This window comes from Erithacus rubecula (genome assembly GCF_903797595.1).
Source record: "Erithacus rubecula genome assembly, chromosome: 1".
Taxonomy (NCBI): Eukaryota; Metazoa; Chordata; class Aves; order Passeriformes; family Muscicapidae; genus Erithacus; species Erithacus rubecula.
Genome location: NC_136658.1, coordinates 55,953,020 through 55,978,298, shown reverse-complemented (window position 1 = coordinate 55,978,298; position 25,279 = coordinate 55,953,020). Strand labels below are relative to the sequence as shown.

General features: G+C 34.3%; 1 protein-coding gene across 6 annotated transcripts in view; it reads left to right on the top strand.

The window, feature by feature from the left end:
- SCEL (sciellin) overlaps positions 1 to 25,279 on the top strand; it is a 60,530-nt gene that overhangs the window by 28,376 nt on the left and 6,875 nt on the right. For 4 of the 6 annotated variants that reach the window (XM_079311715.1, XM_079311717.1, XM_079311714.1 and 1 more), the window contains 9 exons: positions 949 to 1,017; positions 2,663 to 2,728; positions 3,909 to 3,974; positions 6,010 to 6,042; positions 7,446 to 7,517; positions 18,016 to 18,075; positions 19,716 to 19,772; positions 20,744 to 20,803; positions 22,317 to 22,406. In XM_079311715.1, coding sequence (XP_079167841.1) covers positions 949 to 1,017; positions 2,663 to 2,728; positions 3,909 to 3,974; positions 6,010 to 6,042; positions 7,446 to 7,517; positions 18,016 to 18,075; positions 19,716 to 19,772; positions 20,744 to 20,803; positions 22,317 to 22,406 — 573 coding nt within the window. The remainder of the gene's footprint in view (positions 1 to 948; positions 1,018 to 2,662; positions 2,729 to 3,908; positions 3,975 to 6,009; positions 6,043 to 7,445; positions 7,518 to 18,015; positions 18,076 to 19,715; positions 19,773 to 20,743; positions 20,804 to 22,316; positions 22,407 to 25,279) is intronic. The other 2 variants (XM_079311719.1, XM_079311718.1) reach the window with 2 other exon arrangements.

The window sequence follows — 25,279 nt, the reverse complement described above, 5'->3', positions numbered from 1 at the left end:
AAACATTACTCTGTGCAGCTTGAAGGCAGGATACAAAATATTTTATATGCAACATCAGATTATGGTTCTAGGATTAATTATTTTGCATTTATAGCTTCAGATCATAGGTGAAAATAAATAATTAAACTTTAAAAAAATTATGTGTAAATGGTAACTCAGGATGTGTTTCATCTGATTTAATCAAATGCAAAGATAACCCTCTCAACTTAGTGATGGTCCTCTATTTCAATGTACATCATTATATTTAAGCTTTTCAGAGTCTCCCAGTTCTTATTAAAGAATATTCCATATATGGGAAGTAAACTGGAATAAAATAAGGACCTAATCTGCTTTCAGCTATGATAGCTACATGGTGTTTTCTGGGAAAATTTTGAAGGGTTTTAGACAACAACTGAAGAATCCATAAAGTGCTTAAAAATCATGTGGTTGTTTCTTCATGTAAATTTCATGGCTTAGTGAAATCAGTACAAGCACAAAGAATCCAACTTCTTTGATAGAAGTTTCTCCTGTAGATCAACACCATGTTTTGCCAGGGATTTTGCACTAGATTATTTTCACATCACATTGATCTATTAAATCTGCAAATAAAAAAAGACTGTTGCATCTCTCAAGGAATGGTGAGGAACAAAAAAAATGCAATAGTTCTGTGTGTACTGCTTGTCTGAACATTGCTTTCTTTCTGATATTTTGACCTAATTCAAAGGAGTTGTAATAAATTGTTAGCAACAGTGAGGTTTAATACAGCATTTATCTTTTTCAGTGAGATACTTAGAGTTTTCAGATAATAATGCACTAAGTTTATATAACTTCAGCTTCTATTCTCTACCTTTTGTGATACTGGGATATCAGTATACAGGGCAAAATGATACTCCATCTTTTAATTTTATTGAAAATGAATTTTAAAAAAAATAAGAGTGTGTATTATAAATAATTCTGTGTTTCTGACAGAATCCCAGCTGGAAGTGATACTGATAAAATAAATAAGTCCCCAGCTCTGAACCATAAGCAAAACAACAGGTATGAATTTCAGAAATGTTATCATCTAAGTATTATGTATTATAATTTATCATGTATCATTTATCATGCATTGTCATCTATTACATAACTTTAGAATAAAGTTAGTTTAGAATTCATTTACATACCAAGATTATGCAGAGAAATTATTTGTATGGCATATGGCCTGGTGTAGTCTTCATTTGACCACCTGATCTCTGGAACATATGCATCGTTGGTGAGGAGAAAAAAAAAAAATCATTAAAATAAGAAAAATTTTCCTTAAAGAAGCCTATTTTTCCACACATATTAAAAGGGAAACCAGCTCAGATTACACATTTACTCAGCATGATTATTTAATAATTACAGTATTTAAAATACAAAAAAATAAAAAGAGAAAGAATAAGAGTATTTTGAAAAATTTGGGTATGTTCTAGAGCTCTAGATTTCTCTGCATAAAATCTACCAAATACAATACACAATTCTGAGGAAGAATAATGAAAAAATTCTATTTAATGCTTTCAGTGGAAAATGTTGGTTTACATTGCCAGTGGAAAACTTGAGTAGCAAAACATATAGTTTTTTGATAAGCTAGCTGATTTTTCCAGTTGAAACCTTTCCTTTTGTCAGAAGGCCAATATTTTGATCAGAACTGATTTAATTTAAAATAAGTTAACACAACATTGTGGATTCATTATTTAAAAAGTTGCCATGATTCAGAGGTGACCACTGTATGTATGTCATATAATTCCACAACACTGAAAATTATTTTCTGAAAAACTTACACCTATTACCTCATTGCAATTTTCATTTAAGGAAGTCAGAAAAGCTCAGCCACCACGCTTGTAAAAGTGAAGGGACAAATGTTGCTTTGTGCCTTCATCAATGTCAGTAGGATTCTGTCAGTAATAAATTACACAGAACATAGTTGCTAGAGTGTACAGCAATTAAAAGTCATCTTGTGAAGAGTTGAGATATTACTCTGAAGAGCAAATCAGTATCTGTGACATTTCAAGTTCAACTGAGGTCACTCTTTCAAATTATAATTTTGCACCATTGTGTCATAAATCAGGGTGATGATAACACATGAAGCATCATATAAATTGGATTTTATAGGGGTTTTTGGTGAGGGTTTTTTAACAGACCAACAATTAATTCTGAAGTGGGACTTAAGAGAGACTTAAATGGTATATATTTTTTCCTGCTAGCGACCAAAATTATTTGTAAAGCGCTATTATTCAATTAATGTTATTATGAATTGCCAATTACTATCATTAAGAATTGCAGTAACGTTTTGATAAATTTTATGAGAAATCACTAGCTTGGATTTTATATAGGTTAGTTTTACAAACATATCATAGCGTAAAGCATTCTAATTGAAGAAGGAACAAAATTCAAAGTAAGAAAATGAAAGATATTATTATTATAGTGTTTGGAGATTAAAGGGTATCTAGAGAAGTCAAGAATTTAAGAAGTCAGAAATTACTCTGAATATCAAGCAAAAGTGCAGCTGTCTAAACATCAAAACTCCTTAATATCTCCCACATCTTATATCCTTTGAGGTATATAATCATTCTGATAGCAGAAATAAGATTTTCTGTATATTTTCTCATAGTTTAAAATGATAGTTTTTCTGAAGATTAACTCACTAAGTATATTTCCTTAACAGAGAATCTTGGACTCCTAATGCAGCATCCACAAACACTCCAGTCACTTCTCCAAACAAGAAAAAGAGGTATTCATTGCCTTCACTGCTTGGTTGCCAGAGGGTATTCAGCACTGTGATAAGTCTCAGTAATGTATCACAATTACATTAAAAAAATTACCAACTTTCTCCTCCAGCAGACTCAAACTCTTCAACAAGCGTCAAGAATTAAACTTTTACATCCTCTGTCTTTTTCCATGGGATTTACAAGTTTAGTCTCTGTAGAGCCAGTTTTGTGAGCCTGGTGGACATGGCACTAGGGGTGCTAACTCTTGACTGCAGCCCCTAACTCAGGTGGTGTACTCATTTTCAGTGTCCAGTTTTAAAGCATTGTAGCATTACAAAGTAATGTAATTGTGAAATCTCTGATGCCAAACTTGACCCTGTGCTGTTGCAGTGCATATGAATCACACAGTTTTCTGAATGATACACAGCTACCTTTAAAAATCTGAATTTCATATAGCATTATTTAGGCAAGAATAAAAACATGGTGTAGAGCTAAACACATTTTTAATTTAAAATGTACTGCTGGGAATAGCCATAGTTTTCTACATCCTTTCCAGCAGCAAATTCTGTTCATTTGTGATTTTCTATTTCATATTTAATGCATAAAAATGTGATCAGTAGTTTAATGATTGTAGAAATGAAAATGTCATCGCATTTATATTAACAGTCCTGTTTGGTGGAAGTTTATGTTGTTTTCAGTCCAGTAGTTCTCTTCAGGCTCTTGGAAGATAAGGAAGGCCATCAATGAATTATACTGCTTCTGGTGCAATAGTTTTTACCTCAGAAACAATTACTGGATTGATAGTTTTGAGGGTAAAAAAACCCAAACAAAAATGGAACTAAAAGGTTCTTTCATAAACTTGTGCTGCTTAAGTGACCTCTAATAGCCTGATTGTTTCTTGTGTTGATATTTGACACTCTTTTGTGCATTTTATCTGGTTGTCCTTTCCAGTTATTTGTACCACTCAGATTGCAGAAAAAACTAACTGGAGTTATAGATAAAATTTCTGTAGTATTTCCTATTCCATTCAGTTTTCTGTAAATATGGTCTAAAAAGTATCAACATGCAGTGTTTGAAAATATGGATAATTTTTAAAAAGTTCCAGGTATTTTTATATAACTTCTATTCTAACTTTCAGAGTGTGCTGTTCAGGCTCAGAGCATTAAACTAATACTCGAAAAATGTATTTATTAAAATTTACAGGCAATCTTGGATGCCCCCTCCAGTTTCAAGTAGTAAGACTCCAACAGAAACAGTGGAAAGCAAACGGTGCGTATCAGTGATCGCTGGTTAGTTCCTAACTCTTGGTTACAGCTAATTTTGGGAGCAAGAGAGCAGGGCAGTTCTTTGATGGACTGAGTTTGATGCAGAAGATGCCATGCAAAGAGAAAGCATCCCATGCCTAAGTATTTGTTTGGGCTCTTGGCAGCCTGATTCCCAGCATTGACTGGGTCCTGAATATATTAAGTGCCAGCAACTAGAGGTTACATGAGTGCTCCCTAAGTTTTTCTGTCACACTTGCAAGTCTTTCTTCACAGTTTCACTTTGGACTATTCCAATTATTACTCTTCAAGACAAATTTGCTGTAGAGAAACTGGCCATAAGGACAGGGATCTGCTAGTGCCATTTGGGTTTACAGTCAGGGGCTCACTCTTGGCTCTTTTGGGTATCAGTGTGATAAAACTTCAAAATCTACTAAGTTCCTTGTCAGCAAAATACCCAAGAAGAAAAAATCAGACTAAAGTTGCTTGCAGATGAATGTTTGATGTTTATTTCTGAAGTTTTGGTTGTTTTCTGGCAGAATAGAAAGAGAATAGGGAATGTTTCTTGTGCTCTTATCTAAAAGCAGAATATGAACAGTTTAAAATATTAATAAATAAACATTTGTGGTGTTCTATGCTTAAGTCTACTACTTTGCTGCAGCATGGCCTGCTGCTTCCCTAGTTCTAATCTGGGAAACTTCCAACAGGACTCTCATGTGAAGCAACGAGGAAAATTAAACGAAACAGAAATTAATGGATACTCCGTGATGTTAGCTATAAGCCTTGGTAGACTATTGACCAGGGAGCTTATGGAATGTCTGGCACTGGAAGATTTAAAACCAAGTTTAGCAATTATTTTTAATCTTATTCTGTGTTTACTACCCTCTATCTGTTTGGCCAAGATTAAAAGACACTCTCCATCCAGCAGAAAGAGGGCTCATAGATGTTGAAGTTCACTTTCTTTGAAGTCAGTCCTTTCTAGATGTCCTCAATGTGCCAACTGAGAAGAATGTCTCTGGCCTCATTTCAGTATCTTACTAAGATGATGGTAATTTTAAAAGCACAGGATAATGCTCTATATGGAATCCATCCAGCTTCCAATAGCAAGCTGGAACTTCTGATTCTTCTCAACACTAATTATCCAGTTGCTACTCCAGTCTCGCAGTTCAGAAAAGACTGAAAACAGGCATATTCTTTCTGAAGCTTTCATGACCTTTCCTGGATCCTCTAACAATGTTGCCATCACAAACAGCTAGAAAAAAAGTGATGGGCATCTAATGATTACTTGGTTTAGCTTTTAAAAGTGATTTGAAGATGTGAAAGCTATTTCAAATTGTGACTCTTACAATAACTAAAAATGGTTATCAAAGGAAAACCGTTTACTTGTCTATGAGATTCAGGAAATAAAGTGCCATGCATAGATGCTAATAAGCAAAGTTTCTAAAGGTCACTATCAGTCATAAAGACTGAGCAAAGAGCTATGTCAGCTATGTCTTTTCTTCACATTTGATAATGGCTGACTGCTCTGCTATCCTCAGGAAGGGAGTCTAGCAATCATGGATATGTGGGTTTTCTTGGTCAGAGTTATTTATATACTTTTGAAATTCTGACATCTAATTCTAGCCTTTTAAAGTTAAACCTTATATATAAACTTCCAGAGTTCTTTGCCTCAGTTCCAGCTGATTAAACACACTTTACAGAACATTTGAAAAAAATTGCAGTTGAAGCTAAGACTATAAGCAGCTCACTGTATTTGAGTTTTATGGTTGTGGATTGTGTGCTGAAATCAAAACACTATTAATCAAAGTGATTAACTGGCAAATGTTAATTGAAGAATTATTTTCTTAGTGATGTAAAGATTATGGCTTGAATTTAGTATTATGCTAGTTGAGTTAAACATATATTCTACATTGAAAAAAAATATCTTGGAAGGAAGGGAAAGTAAAAGTAATTGCTGTTGATTGATCTAAATCTTGCAAAGTACCTCCATACGAGTATTTTGCTACTTGGTTTCTGAAATGTTTCCTCTTTTCTTTCTCTAGAACCACTTCAGAAAATCCAGAAGTTCCAACAACGTATGTCTTACTTTGCTTCTTAGTAGATTTAGAAATGTAACATGCTCCTTTGCATAAACCTTGATTATTATTTTACATTTATTTATAATACAAACACTGTATAATTTACCTGGAAGGGTTCCTCTCTAGTTGATGTTGCAGAAGTGCATAAAGATTTCCTTCCCTGAAGAAATGCAATTATTTGCATATAGCTTAGAACATTTCATTGTATATTTACTGAAATTGAAAAATCATTAAACTGCATAAAACATTAAAACAGCTTTGCAATTTTAGTTCCACAGTCATATATGTTGCCAATGCAAATACTCTTATATGCAAGTACTGCTCTAAAGAAGGAGAGAGTGTGAGCTGTGCAAAGAAAAAAAAACTGCTAAAAAGCTTGTAAGCAATATGAAAAAAAAGGAAGTTTAATCAAGCAGCTCTGCACATGCAAAGGCTCATAATAGAAGGCTGTCCTGGGATGACTTTATGATGCTTGTATCCCCAGTTCTCTGTTCTGTTTATGTTGTATATTAAGTTCTGCAACTTTAATACTGGTTTCAAGAGCGAAGGGGGAGAGAAGAGGCACAGAGTGTGTTATCAGAGACCCCAAACCAGGACAAAGGCATTAAGATGAATTGATGCAAAGTACTCTAAACTTGAGTGTCTGCAAAGGTTGCTCTAATTTTAGAAAATAAATGAACATCATTAATTAAATGTACATTTCACATGTTCTAAATTAAGAAAAGATTACTTAACCAGCCTGCAATTTCCATGAAATATAATTAAGACAGCTACGTAACTTGTTATGGTTTAGTTACCATACTAATAGAAAAATTCTCTAAAAAAGCAGGTAACCCTCAATAACTCTGCCACCTTATCTTTGTCTTATAATTACTCGTAATTTTAGTATTCCAGTAGTGACCAATTTGGTTGGTCACATAAATGAAGAAAAATAGGAAAGTGTAAATATTTATTTAGCTTTTAAAAAATTATTACTTTGCTAGTTAAATAAAAATAAAATTTTGGTTTTACTAAATAAGATATATTAGGTAGAAGAAAAGGTTTTTCAAGTTTTTTTTACTACTAAAATAATTTTTGAACAGTAAAGCAACTCCACTTTATTACTATATCCATACTAGCAGAATAGCTAGTCTAGAGATACTAGTTTTTCAAAAGGCTAGGTGGATGTGATAATTTAGTGAACTAAAGTACTACATTTCTTTTTTTATATCTCCATGATTCTTTATACACATATTTTTTTAAAGGAAAAACCAGAAAAAGATTCTCAAAGACAATGTAAACTCATTGTAGTTACACCTGAAAGAAATACAATATCTACAGTGATAAACCATTGAAATGATACAACATGTTTTCAAATATCTTCTTGTGCCTTAACTATGTTTTCACCACTCCTGTTGCAGGGCTGCTCTTTCATCAGAACATGTGACTCCTCAGAAATCAAAGACTGATGTAGACAATCAAGCTACAGCAAGGTAACATAAACAGTATAATCAAAACAATGTTTTCATAAGCATTGATTATGGGGATATTAAGTATTCAATTTTATTTATTTCTATATTTGATAGCTCGTTTGGACATGGTGTGTGATTAATGCAGCATTTATCCAGTCCTAACTACTGGCCTAGAAGTCCAAACTGTTGAGTTCCTACTTATTGACTTGCTAGGTTATTTCAGTTTCATTTTTTGATCTGTCAGTCTGTCCAGCCTGAATCCTCAAAAGCAGCATATGTTTTTTAAGTTGCTGCAAATGTTTGGAAACAGCATAATCAGGGTAGCATGGATTATACAGTGTATTTTCTTTGCTTTTCAGACATTATGGGAGAGGTAGTAACTACACTTTACTATGTATATAAAAACACCCCAACTTGTGCATAGTGATGATAGCATTTGAATAGTGAAAACCCAACATAAACCCTTTGGGTGACAAAATTAGCATGTTTCAACAGATTGACTTGTTTTTGACGGATGAGTTAGATGGCATAGTAACTAATCTTTGAGTCTGCAGAATACTATGAAAAATGTTGGTGGAAAAGACATAGCCTGTTGTTTTTTTTTTTCCCAAAAGTTCAGCAAATTGTAATGACAGAGATGTTTTATTTTTCAAAGCGATCAGTAATAACTTCCCCATTGCTGGAAGACCAGGTTGGATGGGGCCCTAAACAACCTGTTTTGGTGGAAGATGCCTCTGCCCAAGAGAAAGGGATAGAAACTGGATGACTTTTAAGATCCCTTTCAACCTAGGGACATTCTATAAACATGAAAAAATTTTACTCTGTGACCTTGAACATAGTAAAACGCCTGAATAGGCAATTATAAAATGAATTAGAGATTCCTAGATACGCACTGAGAATTACAATAGCTCATTTGCAGTTTTTATGAGGAAATATTAAATTGTGCAGACATTAAAATTAATTTTAATTAGCTAATTTTACTTAATTTGATTAATAAAATTCAGTTTTGTGAGATCTGAAGCTACAGTCTATAGTATTTTGAATCCTGTTCCCCTCCCCCAAAGTCCTAAAAAAGTAAAACCAGTACAAAATGACTAAGAAAGCATCCAAAAGATGTCTGACAGTGTAATCCCTAGGAAAAGGGAAAAAAAGGCAATGTTTCAGTAAAACATTTTCCTGTCAACAAATGTGGGAGATCTTAGAGAATTAAATACGCCTAGTATTAACCAGAGAAGTCACAGCCATTCTTCACTGCTAAGGGCTTGTTAAGGTCTGACTTAATCCTCACCCTCAATCAGTTCACATTCATCATCCCCTGGTTGCTCTCATTACCATACCAAGCTCTGTATTCCTGTCCCTTCATTGGTGAAGAGCTGGAGGAATATTTTACTGGTCTACAAGTTTCTATGGCAACACTGCACTGCTATTTGTGTCAGTATATCAACTGTAAGTAGTCTGTAATCTTAGTGGGCAAAATTCAGCCCTCTCTACCACTGCTATAATTCCTTTGGCTGATGCTTCAGATGTCATCCATCTGCTGTTGATGGGTTAGCTTCACAAAACTACAGATTTTTCCTGCATTTTTGCTAGCCAAAAATGCATAAATGAGCTGCCAGCAAAAGTTAATTTTTTTAAAATATGTCACATAAATACTACATTTTTGGCAGAAATGGTTGTGTCACACAGGGCAAGTAAACAGTTACATGAATAGTATATACAGTAATACCAATTTGCATTATAATACTGTTTTAATTTACATCCTTTAGTTACCTGTATTTTGACTTGGAATAGAAAGATTTTCAGGTCATGCTTTTAAAGTCAGACTTGATTAATTGTCTGTAATTCAGGATTCTGATGGGGATGTTAAAGGAATAAGGAATTAATTTCAGTATAAAATAAGTGAAAAATGGCAACTGGCTTTCTGACAAGCTGTTCAGAAATACAAGGAAAATCTTTCAGAAGGTATTTACCTAAAAAAGATGTCAGATGCTCTCTTATGGCTAAAATTGTAAAAAACCCAACCAAACCAACCAACCAAACAAAAAAAAAACCTAAAAAAGCAATTATTGCATTGTTTTTAAGGGCAACAGTTAGACCTGGTATCCATGTTAAAACACAGAGTGTATGTTTGTATATAAAGAAATATATATATATGTATACACGCATCTGACATCTGAAGGCATGGACCTTTACCTGGTGGATATGATTACGATAATGGAATAGGCATCTCATGATTAGCTAGGGCATCTATAGATACTCTAGGCAGCATAAGTAGGCTAGGATTAGAAGTGAAGATTACTTCTAAAAATTGTGCCTTTTTCAGAGCAGGTCAAATCAGGCCTCTTGGTACCTCACAAATGCAGCAGGAGATGAGCACTACACTGGATACATACAGAGACACTTTTCTGATTTCCTCAATAGGCCTTTTATTTGTGGGTTATCAAGTCCTTTTTGTGCTTTTTTCCACATCGGTGAAGATGCAAGAGTCTCTTTCTCTGCCTTTTTGTCTGTAATTGTAGTAACCATTAAATGCAGACATTTAAAAACTGGCATTTTTAAAAGAACAGTGTTCTGTAGAAAATCACATTAAACCACTTCAAAAATTCTGAGGGTGTTTAACACAGCTTCAGTCAGTCTTTCATTAATGATTACAGTTTGGATACAAAAAAAATCTGTGTTTCTATAAAAAGGCTTTTATAATGGAGTTCACATGTATTGAACCACATATCCCTATGGAAAGCAATGGTATTTGGCATAGTGAGCCACATTTACCAGGGCATTTACAAAGTTATTACTACCAAAGAATGCAGAATAATCAAAAAGCTGTATTTCCATAAGTTCATAAACTGTAGAACTAATGAATTCTTCTTTTATTTTTTATGGTTATATCAGAGTTAATTCATGTTGGACATACCTGAGGAAAAGCTTTGAGGTGATAGTATCAGGGCTATACAAGAGATGAGAGAGAGATCTCACTCAGCTCTTAAAGCATCTGTAGTGAGATTGTCTGCTTCCAGGGAAAGACTGTCAGTCAGTAGGGGCAAAGGGCTTATTGCAGAAACCCTTACATAAAGATGTCTTTTTGGTATGCCAGCTACCCGTTGTCTTGAAGAAAATATTTCAGCTGTACATTTGTAAGTATATGGGTAAGAGAGGCAATTTCTAGGGAACAGAAACAAGGGACTAGAATACTTTTTTCTGGCATGATTAAGAGAATCCTGTATTCTTGCTCCTGTATAAGCTTTTCCCCTAGTGTATAGGATAACTCACTATTATTACTCCTCTCAGATAGAAAATTCAGGCAATGATGTAAATCAGTGTGTACTATGCTCCTTTTTAATGATATTCCTATTTGACCCAAGATGTGTACCCAGTTCTCATTGCAATAGATTGTGAAAGATCAACACATTAATTACCTGTGCTTAAACTAACTCTTGTAATAAGGACTCACATTGCTGTGTCTATCAACACCTGGGAACTTCTAGAAGTGGAAAATATACAAGATAGGGGGGTTGTATTTTAAAAAAATAAATTAGTGAATTGTTATTCACTTAGGATTTTCCAAACCAATGGAATTAAAACCATGATGTCAGGTCTCCTAAACAAACATTAATTGACAAAACCTTTCTTGTTCTAGAGCCGTGTAAAGCACAAAATTGAAAGAACATGTAGATGCTTTTTGAGACATTGGCTAATTATGTGTTCTCATTAGATTGCCATCCCTGGAAGAGTTCAAGGCCAGGTTGGATAGAGCTCTGAGCAACCTGGTTTAGTGAAAGGTGTCCCTGCCCACAGCTTGGGAGTTGGAACTGGATGGTCTTTCAGGTTCAACCCAAACCATTCTACGAGTCTGTAAGATACGCAATTACAAAGAGCCATGAGAAATATTCAAAAGAATTATCTTAGGCAGGTCTAAAGTTTAGATGGCCAGAATTTAAAGGCATGGCTCCTACATGAGTAATTCCTGTATGATTTTTCCTTTGTATGTCCTTTATTTGCTTTCACTTTTTAGCTAGACCATATAGAGATCTCTAACATATTCTGGAGGACAACTGTGTTCCTCAAAAGTTGTTGGAAACAAGTGGAAGGAAATGCACCCTGATCCAGGATAAATGCCAATCTTATTTCAAAAAGTTCCTTTATTCATCCTCAGTTATACTTGACAAAGCTGATACAGTGACAGTAAAATAACTATAACAGCAGATCAAAATTCAGCTGGGCCCATGATGCTAAACTTAACCCAGTAAGATGGCTGACTTCTTTAATATTCTCAACACCAACTCTTTTTTTCCAGAGTTGCAAGGCCCACTTGGCAATTGGTTGTTTTTTGTCTTCTCCTGTGCTGACATGACTAATTAAAAAATGTCCTTATGATTCTAGCCAGACATTCTAAGTGTGGTCTTTTCATATTCCATCATGTCAGAAGAAGAAGATGTTTATCAGAATGCTTTGTAGGTCAGCAGGGAGAGATCACTGAAGAAGGGACATCAGATGCAAGTTTTTGGTATCACATTTTAAAATATTATATATATCTTATATCATATATTAGAAATAGGGAATAATCTTGATAATTTTTATAATTCTGCTCAGGGCTTTTAATCAGAAAACAGATACAGATGTATTAAAAATACTGTGCATGATTCCTTTAATAAAGCTGCCTCTGGATTGCTCATGATTATGTTGATGTTGACAGAGTGACTAAATTCAAAACCTCACTGATTATCCCTGGATTTGACATCAAGTGCCCCAGTCATTCAAGGCATTCCAACAAGTTTGAAATATGCATGGTCCTTCAGTTTTCTAGTCTAATATTGGTGCTTGGGTATTATGTCAACTGTTGGTGCATCAGCAAGGATGGATGATAAAATTCTAGGCAACAAGGCAAGAATGCCTTCAAGAATTAGGGAAAATTTGGAAATAGATAAAGGCTCAGGACTTTTACAGGTTAGGTAAGTATTCACTGAATAGTGAGAGATCTGTGGGCCCATACTCTGCTTCCTGATGCTTGAGGTTCATGAGCTTAGCTGGAGTCTGTTCAAAATTTCATTTTTTACTCCCACATGTCTAGGATCAACTTCACCTCAGCATTTAGGACATATTTGCTTGATGCTTTCTTCATTGCCTTTAGAATTTTCAAGTACAAATATTAGAAAGACTTCATTGCTTTTGCTAAAGAATAACATCACTAGAGCTTTTTTGTAGGTGTGATTTCAAGATTAAAAAAACCCCCAAAATCAGAAAGAGCTATGAGATGTGCTTGAATGTGTGGATTGCATTAATTTGTGTTTTCCTTTTTGATGGCGATCTGACTTGTCACCAGTTACACCAGAATTTCGGAACTATTATCTGAAATAAGTGAGATTCACAAGCAAAGATCACAGAGCAGAAGACTGAAAAGTATTAGATCTCTATCTCAAGTGAACTGAGGTAGAAATCAAAAGCAGACTGAAAAGCAAAGCCAAATGTAGACAATTCAATTTCTCTAACTTTTTGATACAGAGCATAAAAGGAATTATGATTGCACTTTGTGATTGCATATTACATGTATATGTATACTCTTGTACTTTTAAAGACTGCTTACTGAAAATGTCCATAGATCTTTCATACATTAAATGAAGGAAGGCATGAGATAGATAACATTAATTGAATTTTTGTTCCATAAAGAAGGAATATTTGGTGATATTGATATAGGATCAGCGACATTAAGATTTTGAAATTTAGCTGATTTCTGTAGAGCTTGTCACACAAGCCTTATATAATTTCCCTTTCTGTTTGTGTCTGAGAGGCATAGGAATTCAAGAGATGGCAGAATAGCAGTCCCTGGTTAAACTGAGCCATACAATTTGCACGCAGCCTGCCTTGACAGCTTTTTTTAAACCTTCATTACTTATGTTCTTTGCTAGTCTTTTATTCTGCTGGACTGTCTTCATTAGTTGTCAGATTTCTAATCCTATTTTACACAAGCAGCTAGAGGCAAAATAGCAGAGAGCAGCAGCAAATTTCATGGCTAACAAGTCTGTAGCATAAGGCCCACAGCAGCCCAGATGTACATGAGTTTTTCTATCCTTCAGGGTGGGGCTATTTTTGGATTCATTGTGCTATTTTTGTGCATTTTGTGCAAAGATGTTGTTAAAGCCAGAAGAGGCTTCTTTTTTTTTTTTTTTTTTTCATTTATTCAGGAGGTGGTCACTTACCAACAGAAAAGTAAATGAATCGAAAGAATTGTCTTCCATACTTTATCAATAATAACAAGCATACCTAGGTCTTAATCCAAATCCTAATGTTTCTATTTTGTAATAAATTAATTTGGTTTTTCAGTACTTGAGATCCTTTTGTATACTATACAATGCAAAATCTTCTGTACTGCCATTCCAAATATCTTTATGTAGATTACAAAAATGCATATTAGTTACCCTGGGTTAGCTGCTCCTAAAAACTTCCAGCCATGTCCTGAGTCTTTATTAAAATACTTTATCCTATTGAATTTGTGAGCAAACTATATTCTCCTCCTGGCAGGCTGTCTGACCTATCTCATTCTCATCCATTTCAAAAATATTCACCCTAGGCAGAATGTTCAGAGGGATTTAATAGCTGTCTCAGAAAATACTGTACTTGGAGGTGGCATCCTTTGCAATGACCTATGAAAAATGTCAGTGTCTATTACAGGCCACCTACTGTATTTGAAAGAAATTTCCCCTAGTTTGTCTAAACTGCTTTGTATAGAAGTTCATTGCTGCTGTTTTCCATCACCATCATCTATGTTTTAAAAAGTTGTTGACAAATGTAACAAGTATAAATTCAATTCAGGCAGCCTTGGACACCAAAATAGTTTATTTTTTCAAGTAAAACTTATACTTGCAACTGGAAATCCTTTTCCACAGGAGCCTTTCACTACATCTGATACTCTGATATTCAAGGAGCATTTTTAATGTATGAATATAGCTTAGTCTTTTTCTTACTTTAATATTTGTCATCTCTTTTAGAAGTATTAAAAAAGATGTAAGTTATAGTGCTGATTTTTAACACAGTAGCAGCTGTCTAATGAAATCTAACCTGAAATTCTGTTTAGGTTCTGTAATGTATATCTACTCTAATTCTTAATGTGAGTCTGGATTATGTTCTAATATCAACACTAGCTGAAAATGCTGTGTGCTAATGCTAAAGTAAATGTAGCTTTGCTAACAAAGAGAGATTTAAAAAGTCAGCAAAAGTATGCCCTGAACACAATCAGATAAATTCTGAGTTATGCCCCATGTTCTACAGCTTGTCCTACCTTACATTTTGTCCTTTTATAAATAGCAGCTCTTTAACTTTAGTTGCTAATAACCAGAAATATGCTTGAACCAGCAGCTTGCAGTTGTGTATCCTATGACCTCAGCTTTGCTCTAAGACAGCCACCTCAAGGCAAAGAACTTGCAGTGCTTAAGTCCTGGTTACTTGCTGCAGTCATGTCAAGATGTTTCATAGGGCTGAAAGTTTGAGAAGTGTACAATAAATTCATATCTTCCAAGGTTCTGTTTCACAGACCTTCTCTTTCATGGGAACCATAATGTGTAGCTGAACAGGTCAGTCTGCTTGTATTTTTGTGCTGCAGTCTGCTGCAGCAACTGTTTCTGTTCACTTATTAGGACCCTTCAGGGTTGGTGTTCTATGAATCAGGCTGCAGATGGCAAGGAGTGCATGTGTAGCCTTGCTTAGATAGCAAGTAAAATCTTCCTTGCAAGTCACTCAGTGCACTGGGATACCCAAAGCACTGACAAGAATAAAATAATGTGAGGAAGTAACAAAATGCTGTCGGCTGTAAAGTCATGATGATTTAAAGATTACAGAAGGGAACTAACTCAGCTATCCTTCCAGTTGCACCAAGGATTAATGTAGGCCAGTACATGCATTTCTGAAGGAATAAGTCTTAAATTATTGGAAATTTCTTTCCCCCATTATTTCCAAACAGGCAGTAGGCCAATTTTGAACTATTTTAAATAATTACTCATTCTTTTTTTGAAAATTCTGTGCAAAGAACAGAGAAATTTAAGATAAAGAAATCTGAAGTTATGTGGGAAGTGTTGAAATACATGTGAAAACTTAAAAACTACATATCGTAGAGCCAGAATCTTTCCTGCTCATCTCAAAGGAGTTTTTTCTTCCCCTTTTGACAGAATGCTACTACCTACAAGAACAAATATATAGGTGATACAACTTCCCAGTGTTCTGAAATACATTTCTATAGCACTATTCATTCAATGATGTAGTATTTAATACAATACTGAGATATTTTAACATTTCTTACAGAGATTAACACAGAAAGTTCTAGTATTTGGACCTTGTTCTGGAAGTATATTTTATATGCACTCTGTTGGAATATTTTTATATGAAGGTTTCTTCAATAAGGTGTCTAATTCTGAAAGACTCACCCACAGGAATTATTAAAATATTAAATTGAAAATCACAAAAAAGTGAACAGAATATTTTATATCTACACAAGTAAAAACTTCAAAAATCTATATTACTTTACTCTATATTCTCATTAGAAGCACATTGGGATTTAGTTCTGCAAATGCTTACATGCTTTTGGCAATCAGACACAGGAGGGTACAGACACAGTGGCCTGCAGGGCACAGCTTTGCTACTTTCACAGCTTTTCCATTGCTCCATGCTGGGAAAGGCAGCAGAAGTCAGCAGAAAGGCTGCTGATAACTGTGCTGAGTAAACTGCAGATAATCCTGTGATTGTAGACAGAACAGGAGCCCCAAATCTGCTTCCTGTGTGCTGGGTGAATATGCAACACTGAAGCTGACATATATGTGCAGGTTGCACAGCACATAAAGATTATAGTTGGGATTGCTGCAATTTCAAACCTTCAGTAGGCTTCAGAGAAGACTTGAAATGAATATTTTGAATACCTCTAAGAACAGAATGAAATGGAGGATGCAAGAGACAAGAATAATAACACATATTTACTCAGGCCAGACATATGCACAGCTAGGTTTGGCTGTTTTGTTTTTTTAAATAAAAGTTGCAAAAATGTAAAATAAGTAACTATGTGCACTCTTATTTACATTTACTATAATTTTAATGTTGCTACCTTCACATAGTGAGGAAGCATTTTTGCCTTTTCACCAAGGAAAGGATATTTTTGGATAACTGCAAGGCTTCAGTTTCTAAAGGAATACTCTGAATAGTGTTAAGTCTGTGATAATATAAAGAGAATTCCCACAAGTATATAATTTATTAATGACTGGTGTGGAATTCTAGCTAAACGGCAGTTCAACTCTCCTTGCACTGAACTCTTTAATTCCTAAACAAATGGAGATCTTGATAATCTTATCAAAGGGAGCCCCAAATCTGACAAATATGACCAAAAAGAAGCCTTTATCTTCCGTGGAGATGTTGCTTCATGACAAAACAGGTCAGAATGAAAAGTGAGTAAAGGAACATATGGAACAATTTTGACTGCCAGGTTATATAACAGGTCCTATAGGAGGTTGTATCATCAAAGGCATAATTCTTTCCCCACTGCTTTCTTTTGAAGAGTAAAATTAAATCTTTTTTAGGGAGATAATGTTACTAGATGGTATCTTTTTAGGTAAATCTGCTGGAAAATTTTCAAGTAGAGGAGTTTGCATTTTGAAAATGCATTTTCACAGGAACAAAGTATTTGATAAAAATGTTAACATTGGCGCAATACTTGTGATACTACTAAAAGTTTCATTCAAAAAGTATAAAATACTTTAATTCACGTTTCTCTTTTTATTAGTTATGTTACATTAATATATGTTTAACTGATATGATAATATTAGTCTATTAAAAAAAGAAGTTAATCAACAAGATCTAATTCGAGGAAGATTTTTTTTTTCCTTATATGAGATAGCAATGATAAATTACATTCTATCCCTGTGTGGAAATGCAAGAATCAGTGGAGGTAACCAGATCTCAGCACCCTTCAGTTTAAATATGACATTTATTTTGAGAAGTGAGCATTTACTTGGGAAGGAGCTGGTCTAGATAACCTACCAAATAGATGAAAGGACTTTTTTTAAAATTTAGACAGAAGGACTTAGTCCATAATCACTTTTTAGGTAGGATATGATTCACACATGTGCCAGGAGTACTTGGTTGATTGTACTACTTGGTAAAGACTTTTTATTGTATCATAGCGTGTTAGAGGTCAGACACTCTTTGAAGTTGTGCACAATGCATGTTCAGCAGGAATTATTCTTTTTGACAAAAGTACTAGGTATAACTTTTTGTTTCCAAAACATAATTTGGTCTTTTTATTCCAGGAAAAGTATGGGCTTAATGTGCATATGGTTGGCATATTGCTGTTTCTATGAATACCTTTCAATTACTAAGATGATGTTCAGCAGTTAAAGCTTTTTCTTCTTAAGGAATCTGTCAATTATAACATTTTTAAAAATGAGTATTCAATTGTAACATTTTTTTAGCATGAGTATTTAATTTGATAATTGACAGATGGCTATACTAATAGTGCTTCGACCTGGGTTTTGTTCTGTCTCTAAAGGAACCAAGACTTGGATAACCTCAGCAAAGTGAATTCAAGTTCTTTCACAGGTGACAAGGAGTAAGTATTCAAAGTTCCTCAAGCCCTACTTTTCTAAGGCAGTGAGTAGTTTGCAACTATGAGAATGTCAGGAAAGGTAATGTTGCTAATCTGTCAAATGTTTATAGATGAATAAGTAGCATTCCTTATACAGAAAGATGAATATAAAAATACAGAATAATTAACTGGCATGTGCACTGTCAGTTGAACAAGTACTACTTATGGCAAGCATTCATACATGACTTATATGCTTCCACAGTTAAACTATCACTGAAATATTTTTATATGGTTAGAAAAAGGGCAGTAAATAAAATACTGTAGAACTCATGGATGGTAAGTGTTGCCCAGCAAGGTGTAACAAAGCATTTTATTCAGCAAGGGAAGGGATCCATAGAGAACAGATTAAACTTTCTTTTTTGAACAGTGTGTCAGTTCAATGAGTTTCAAGTTTGTGGAGGTCTGCAAGCAGCCCTTCAGCACAGAGAAAGGGAGGAACTGGTGGGGTACTGTGCTAGCAAGAGCTTTGTATTATTTGCCACACTGAGCACTGATACTCTATAGATAAATTTCAAGAACCATGCTCTAAACAGTAACAGAAGATAAATGTTGCCAACGTGATCATCTATTTTACAGTAGACAATCTTACATATACACATACACATACTTACAGATATACCTTTAGCACTAAACTCTAAGTTTGTTTTTTTTTTGTTGTTGTTGGGGTTTTTTGTTGTTTGTTTGTTTGTTTTTTTAAGGTTAATTCACAGAGAATTTATCAGGAAGGAATCCAAGGATTTGAGACACTACTGCATTTTAGGAGTCTCCAAAGTTTTAAACCTATCATGGATTGAAGAGACCAAATCAAGAGTTTCACAGAGCTAGTCTGGCCTTTTTTTTTGCTTGCTACTTCTACCCAAAGAGAATCATGGGGTTTTTCTTACAGTACTTTTCATAAATCATTCCATTCTCTAATTCATTGAAGCATTTTAAAATAGTAAAGAAAATAGAAGAAAACCTAGCCTCCAGTTTAACTGTATTTATGAAATCGATGAAAATGTTTCCTTATGTGTAAAATATGTAACTGTTCAGATACTAGCATTTTCAATATAAATACAGACATGATCAGTACATTAACTGTTAACCCTGATGACACACAGAGGTAATTTCCTGTCATTCCAGAAGCAAAACTTTGGATATTTGGCCATATATTTAGGTGTTGACTTCAGAAGCTGAAGTTTCTTAGTTTAAATTAAAATTCATTTTTGCAAATAGATTATGCAAACATGGATTAAGCTGCTTGGAATCTGTAAATTAATTCTAAATTCTTTGAAAGATCATGTTTCTTCTTCACTGTCTTCACTGGCAAAGAACAATCAAATGAAGGCATTAATAGAATTTTAAAAAGCATTTTAATTTTCTTATACGTACTAGATAATAATTTTTATAAATAAATAATGCAGAACTTTACCTTGCTAGGGGAAAATTATGAACATATTTTCTTCAAGAACACAACTTTTTGCAAATTTTGAACATAAAATTATCTAAAAATTTAGTTTTTTCTTTTTAAATGTGTGCATAAATATATTTCTTTCTTTTATGACACTTTAACCCTTCCTAGACAGTGGGAATATCTTAACAGTGCTATTTGGTTTTTTTTGCAGAGGAAAAGATCTTTTGGATTTGACTGAAAAATATACTGATGATCAGAAAAATAAAAGGCAAGCCTGTGATAATCTGCCCCTTATATACTTATAAAATATTTATGATTGATTGGATATTGATATTAATAGATTCTGTTCAGTAAAAATAATTGGATTTTTTATTTGACCTTTTTTCAAAATTAAACAATTTGTCAGTGAGTTATATTCTTTATTATAGAGCATTTAATATACAATATTAATGTACAATTATATTTTATATACTTGACATACATTAATACATGAAATTTATTATATTAAATCAGCTTTTTCACAAGCAGTGATTGATGAGGCATAAATGTGAACACATAGACCTAAAGATTGTGCACAACCCTAGATAACAGCAGTAGGAAGAGAGATTTGGGCTGGATATGATAACAAAGCAAGGGACACACTTTGGCAGCATTTCCATAGCTCATGGTACTGATGCCTGAACTGAATGAAAGTCTGTTATCCATCTAAAATGACAGAGCTACAGTCAGTTTGGAAGATATAGGCAAGACCTTCACCTGTAGCATGGCACCATGATGTGACATGCAAGATGAAATATGAGACATTCTGACTGGCTGTGTGGATGGCTGTCCAGCAGTGGAGCAGCTTGCTTGGAGAGGCTGTGCTACCTCTCTCCTTGAATGTTTTCAAGACCAAACTACACAAGTACTTGAGCAGCCTGGTCTGGCCTCAGTGCTGCCCCTGCTTTGAGCATAAGGTTGGACCAGAGAGGTCCTGAACTCCCTGAATTCCAGCCTGAATTATCCTACAATAATACTAAAATGGATTTGATATTTTTGAGTAATTTTTAATTATTTTGCAGTGTCACATTGGAAAGAAACTGAAAAATATCAAAGCCTGAACAGATAACTTACTCATGTAGTCAAGAATCTTACTGGGAAATGCATACAGCTATTTTTCTTCTTCAACATAATTTAGTCCATTTAAAATGTTTTAAAATAAAATACTTCTATTAATTCTGAGATCTTTCTCACTTTCAGAGATAAGGACTTTGGGGATCACACTGAAGTAAAGTCTGCTGATGACCAAAGTAAAAAGTGGTGAGAATCAATTCATAGTTCTCTCTAAAGTTTAATGATCAAATATCAATACTTGTAGCTGTTTAGTAGAACCAGAAAATATTAATTCCTAATATAAGCAAAGAGAATTTCTAAGTGTGAGTAAGATATCTGTATTATTTCTAAAATGTGCCTGATTAAACAAATGTAACAATAAAGCTGCATGTATTTTGATAAGCAATGACTCTAACATATAATCTCTCATGGAGAAGGAAAATGACTAGTGACAAAATCCTCCTAAGTATTTTTGTGCTTAACTAAGTGTTCTATGAATTCAGCTGCTGGCCTCTCAAACAAATACAAGAAAATGCATTCTTAGTATAAAAGCTTTACTGCTACTAGATGTTATTATTTACAAAAGCTAGGATCCATTTTGGTCAATTGAAGTGAGGTTAGTGGTATGTTTTTAGGTACCATTCTGAGGGTGTCTTTTTTGATTCTTCCATTTAGTTATACATACACATGAAGAGGAAGAATGTAGTTAGTTATCTGTATATATAGGCAGTTTTGCTATTTTTAAATAGAAAATATTTTTATCCCAGAAGTTCCACTCAACAGTCTGACGAGGAAAGGATATACTGAGCATCTCCAGTGAATGAGTTTCTCTTTCAGTTCTGACAGGGACTTCCCCCATCATGAATTGGGCACAAAGGAGGTGCTGCTTCTTGCAGCACTGCTCTGCATGTAAAGCACAACAAGCACTAAGTGAGGGTCCCTGGCAAGCTCACTGAAATAATCAAGTTGCAGCCCACACATCCAGAGCTGAGGCAGATAATGATCATGTTGTTCAGAATATATCCTTTGGTAGAACCAAACAAGAGCGGCCTTTGTCTGAGCTGCTTTGTAAAATTATTGAAAACATTATTAGCACTTATTCCCAAAATCCCATCATTTGTATGATAAGGTCTATTTTTATGTTTGTTTGCCTGTCATGTTTTGTGGCAGGAAAAACTGCAGGAGGAGGTTCCTTTTGCTTGAATCACACTCCTGCTTCTTGAAATGAGTCTGTGTATCTGTTTAGTTGGTAATTTCTAATAAAAATAAAACTGTAGTAAATCCAAAAAAAGAAAATTTGTAACTAAAATATAGTAAGCCTAAGAGTACAACATTATGGAATGCTGACAAGAAAATGTGGAATACTATCAACAACTGAGACATTATTATACAGCTGAAAACCCCAGTGGGCACTCTAGAAACTCAAATAAACTCTAGTTTCTTTGAGGAAACTGGAGTTCAATTAAAGTTAGTTGAAGTTTCCAATATGAATATATATGAATATATCAGCATAAACTGGGGGATGAAAAATTATAGGTCAGTGACTGCATTATTTTGCACCAGCAACAATTTAACCAAAGTAAGGTAAATTTATTTTATCTGCTTTTTCTAGTCCAAGCTTCTGATTTCATGCCTATACATGTAAATCAAAAGTGTGTAACTGAAAAAGATTTCTGAAAAGTGTTTATTTTCTTGTCATGTGGTTTCTTTTTTATTTTAGGATAATTGAGAAAGCAAGTGAAAATCCTCCAAGGGCTCCATACCATCTCTCAGAAAAAAACTACTCTAGTGACAGTGAAAGAAAGACCAGGTACTGTGGAAAATTATTTGGGTACTGTAATGTCTAAAGTGCCATTTCTTGAAAAAAATAATATAAAGATTTTTTATGCAAGAAATTTCGGGAATGCTTAGAAGGCTCTCATTGGTATCTGGAGTCATGTCAGTCCCTTTTCAAATCTGCTTCCAGGATCCCAGGCACACAAGGTCACAAATCCTAACTGTAGTGCCCAGAGGAGCACAAGGCACACCCTGCATAGCTCTAGAGATACAGCTGAAACATAAAATTTAGGAGGGCAGCTGAGCAGAATTCTTATCTAATCAATAGAGGAAAGGGATTTCTTGAATGCTCTTATTTATTATGAACTTGTTTCTTTATGAGACTATAAGGAAAGCATTACACTCTTCACTTAAAAGTGCCTTTTTAACTTCCTAAACCTATATGGGATGAATCTGAACCCATGTGTCATCCACCCAATCACTGACACTGTGGCATGGGATTCTGACTTTTTGACCAAGAACAAACTATTTTAAAAACCATTTCTCTTGCAATACTCATGCTCTAGCTGGATTCTACCTCTACAAACCCACATATTGAAAATCTGAGTGAAAAATGTGGTGCAGGGATATTTATTAGCACTAGCTGTACACCAGATGTATTGGTATCAGGAAATAATTGAAATAAAAGGAAATGTTATCTTGTTATTCATGGTCATAATTATTTTCACAAAATATGACAAAAAAGTATAATATATAGTTTTTGAATGAAAGACCTTTCTGGATTAAGAAAACCTCTCTTCAGTATCAATCCACCCATCTATATGGATTAATTATTTATGTAGGAAGGATTCTTTAAAGACATAACCTATATGCTGCCTTGATGTATAATAGTTGTGAACTGCCTGAGTCAGGGCTGATGACTCAGCAGGGAGAGGAAAATTCTATTGAGCCTTACTGACAGGGAAAGTAAAGGTCACAGTCTGGTACTTTATGAGAATTATGGTCAATGTCCCCATCCTTAACCTTATGCACACCTGATCCTTACTGTGGATATGAATGGGCACAGGATCTTTAACCCCTCATATTCTTACATCTGCTGTTGGAGTACAGTTAAAATCTGTGTATTCTGAAAATTCTGCATGACCTTGAAGGACAAACCTGTAAAGTGGCTGGGAATAAAAGCAAAGCCAAACAGTATATAATTCAAGATTAAAAATGAATATTCAACAGAAAGATTAATTAGCATTTTTCAGAATTTTGTGCACATACAAGGCCTGAGTTGTAATGTTCTGATTATCTTTGAAAGTTAAAATAGAGAACAGTAAAAGAAGAATGACAGGGCAAAGAATGTGCTACAATATGTAATGTTACCTTACATTTAATAGACTTTATAGCCTCTACCTGAAGCTCTAGTCCTATTCTAATTCATGAAAAATTAAATTAATGGTCTTCGTAGCTTATTCTTCCAGGTTTTATGCAATAGGCTCTAGAGAGTATTTATTGTGGAGTAGTTTGTTGTATGAACAAGTCACACCATAGCAAGTAAAGAAGCGACTGATAGGAGCTGAAAGAAGGGACGTGATCAGGGGCACAGTTCTCAGGCTACACTGGGACTCAGTTTTCACTTGGTGTCTCATCAAGCTGTCAGACTATGCATTTATTTAAATGTTCTGAGTTTCCTTACACTTTCAGTTGACAAGGTTAGAAAATGATGCTTAGGAAATCTTTTTGCTGTACATTCAGTGCATTTTTTGTTATATACGCTGCAGTTGTGGTTTACTACCTAAGCTGTGATTATATATATTTTTGTGTATTTAAACTATAATACTCCAGTCAGTTAGTAAAATCCAAGGGATGATGTTTTCTACACTAGAACACTCAAGGAAAGTGTTTTTTCTCTATGCAACTTCCTGTAAGATAATGTTACTTTCAGGCATGCAGAATGTAAATACCTATATTATGTTGAGTGTGCAATGCACAGTACTCACTTTGCCTGAGATTCTGCAGTTAAATACAGTAAGTTAAATGAAAGATTTGGGAAAAGCAAGCTTAACAACAAAAATAAGAAGCACAAGCTCATACTTTACAGGAACAGAGAAATTATATCCCTTTGCCACGTTTCACTGTAGCAAGAAACTTTAGGAGGCAATTGCAATATCAATATGCTCCCCCCTGTGACTTGTGTTGTGCACATTCTTGGTCAAGTGAATTTCTCAGCTAGAGAAACTCTTTTAAAAGGTGACCACTTAGCTTTAGTTTGCATTCCTACGTAGTAAGCTTACTTTCATCTCATCTGAAATGTAAGTGGAGCACTGGGTGTCCATTTGAAGAGGTATTTTCTCTGTGGTGAGCAAACTCAGGTGAGCTTGTTATATTCTAATTAAATAACAAACTCATTGTTATGTTCTATGTAATACAAATAAAATATTTATAATTTCAGCTTATCAGTAACTGTGCAATTTAAATACATTTCTGGGGTTGCACAGAAATCAGATAAGACATATGTACTTTACAAAATACAGGTATTAGAAAATAATATCTGAGCTCCATAACACACCTTACACATTTTCAATATGTTATATTTCCTGGAAAAAAATCCAACTTCTGGTAAATACACATGATTGCAAACAATTGCTCCTAACGTTGAAGAACATGATTCAAGAGTGATATGAAACATGTACAATTACTATATACCTTAAGAATTTCTGGAGAATAGGATAAATAAATCAATTCAGAAATCTTCAAGACATGTATGGCAAGATTACTTTTTCAACTGTCACATACATGTTCATCCCTTCCATGGAAACAAAACTGACATTTAAGTAACTTGGCAATGGGACTGTTAAAAATGGAAGATTTAATTTCTGTGATAATTAAATTCAGTATATTCCTTTCTACTCTGATATA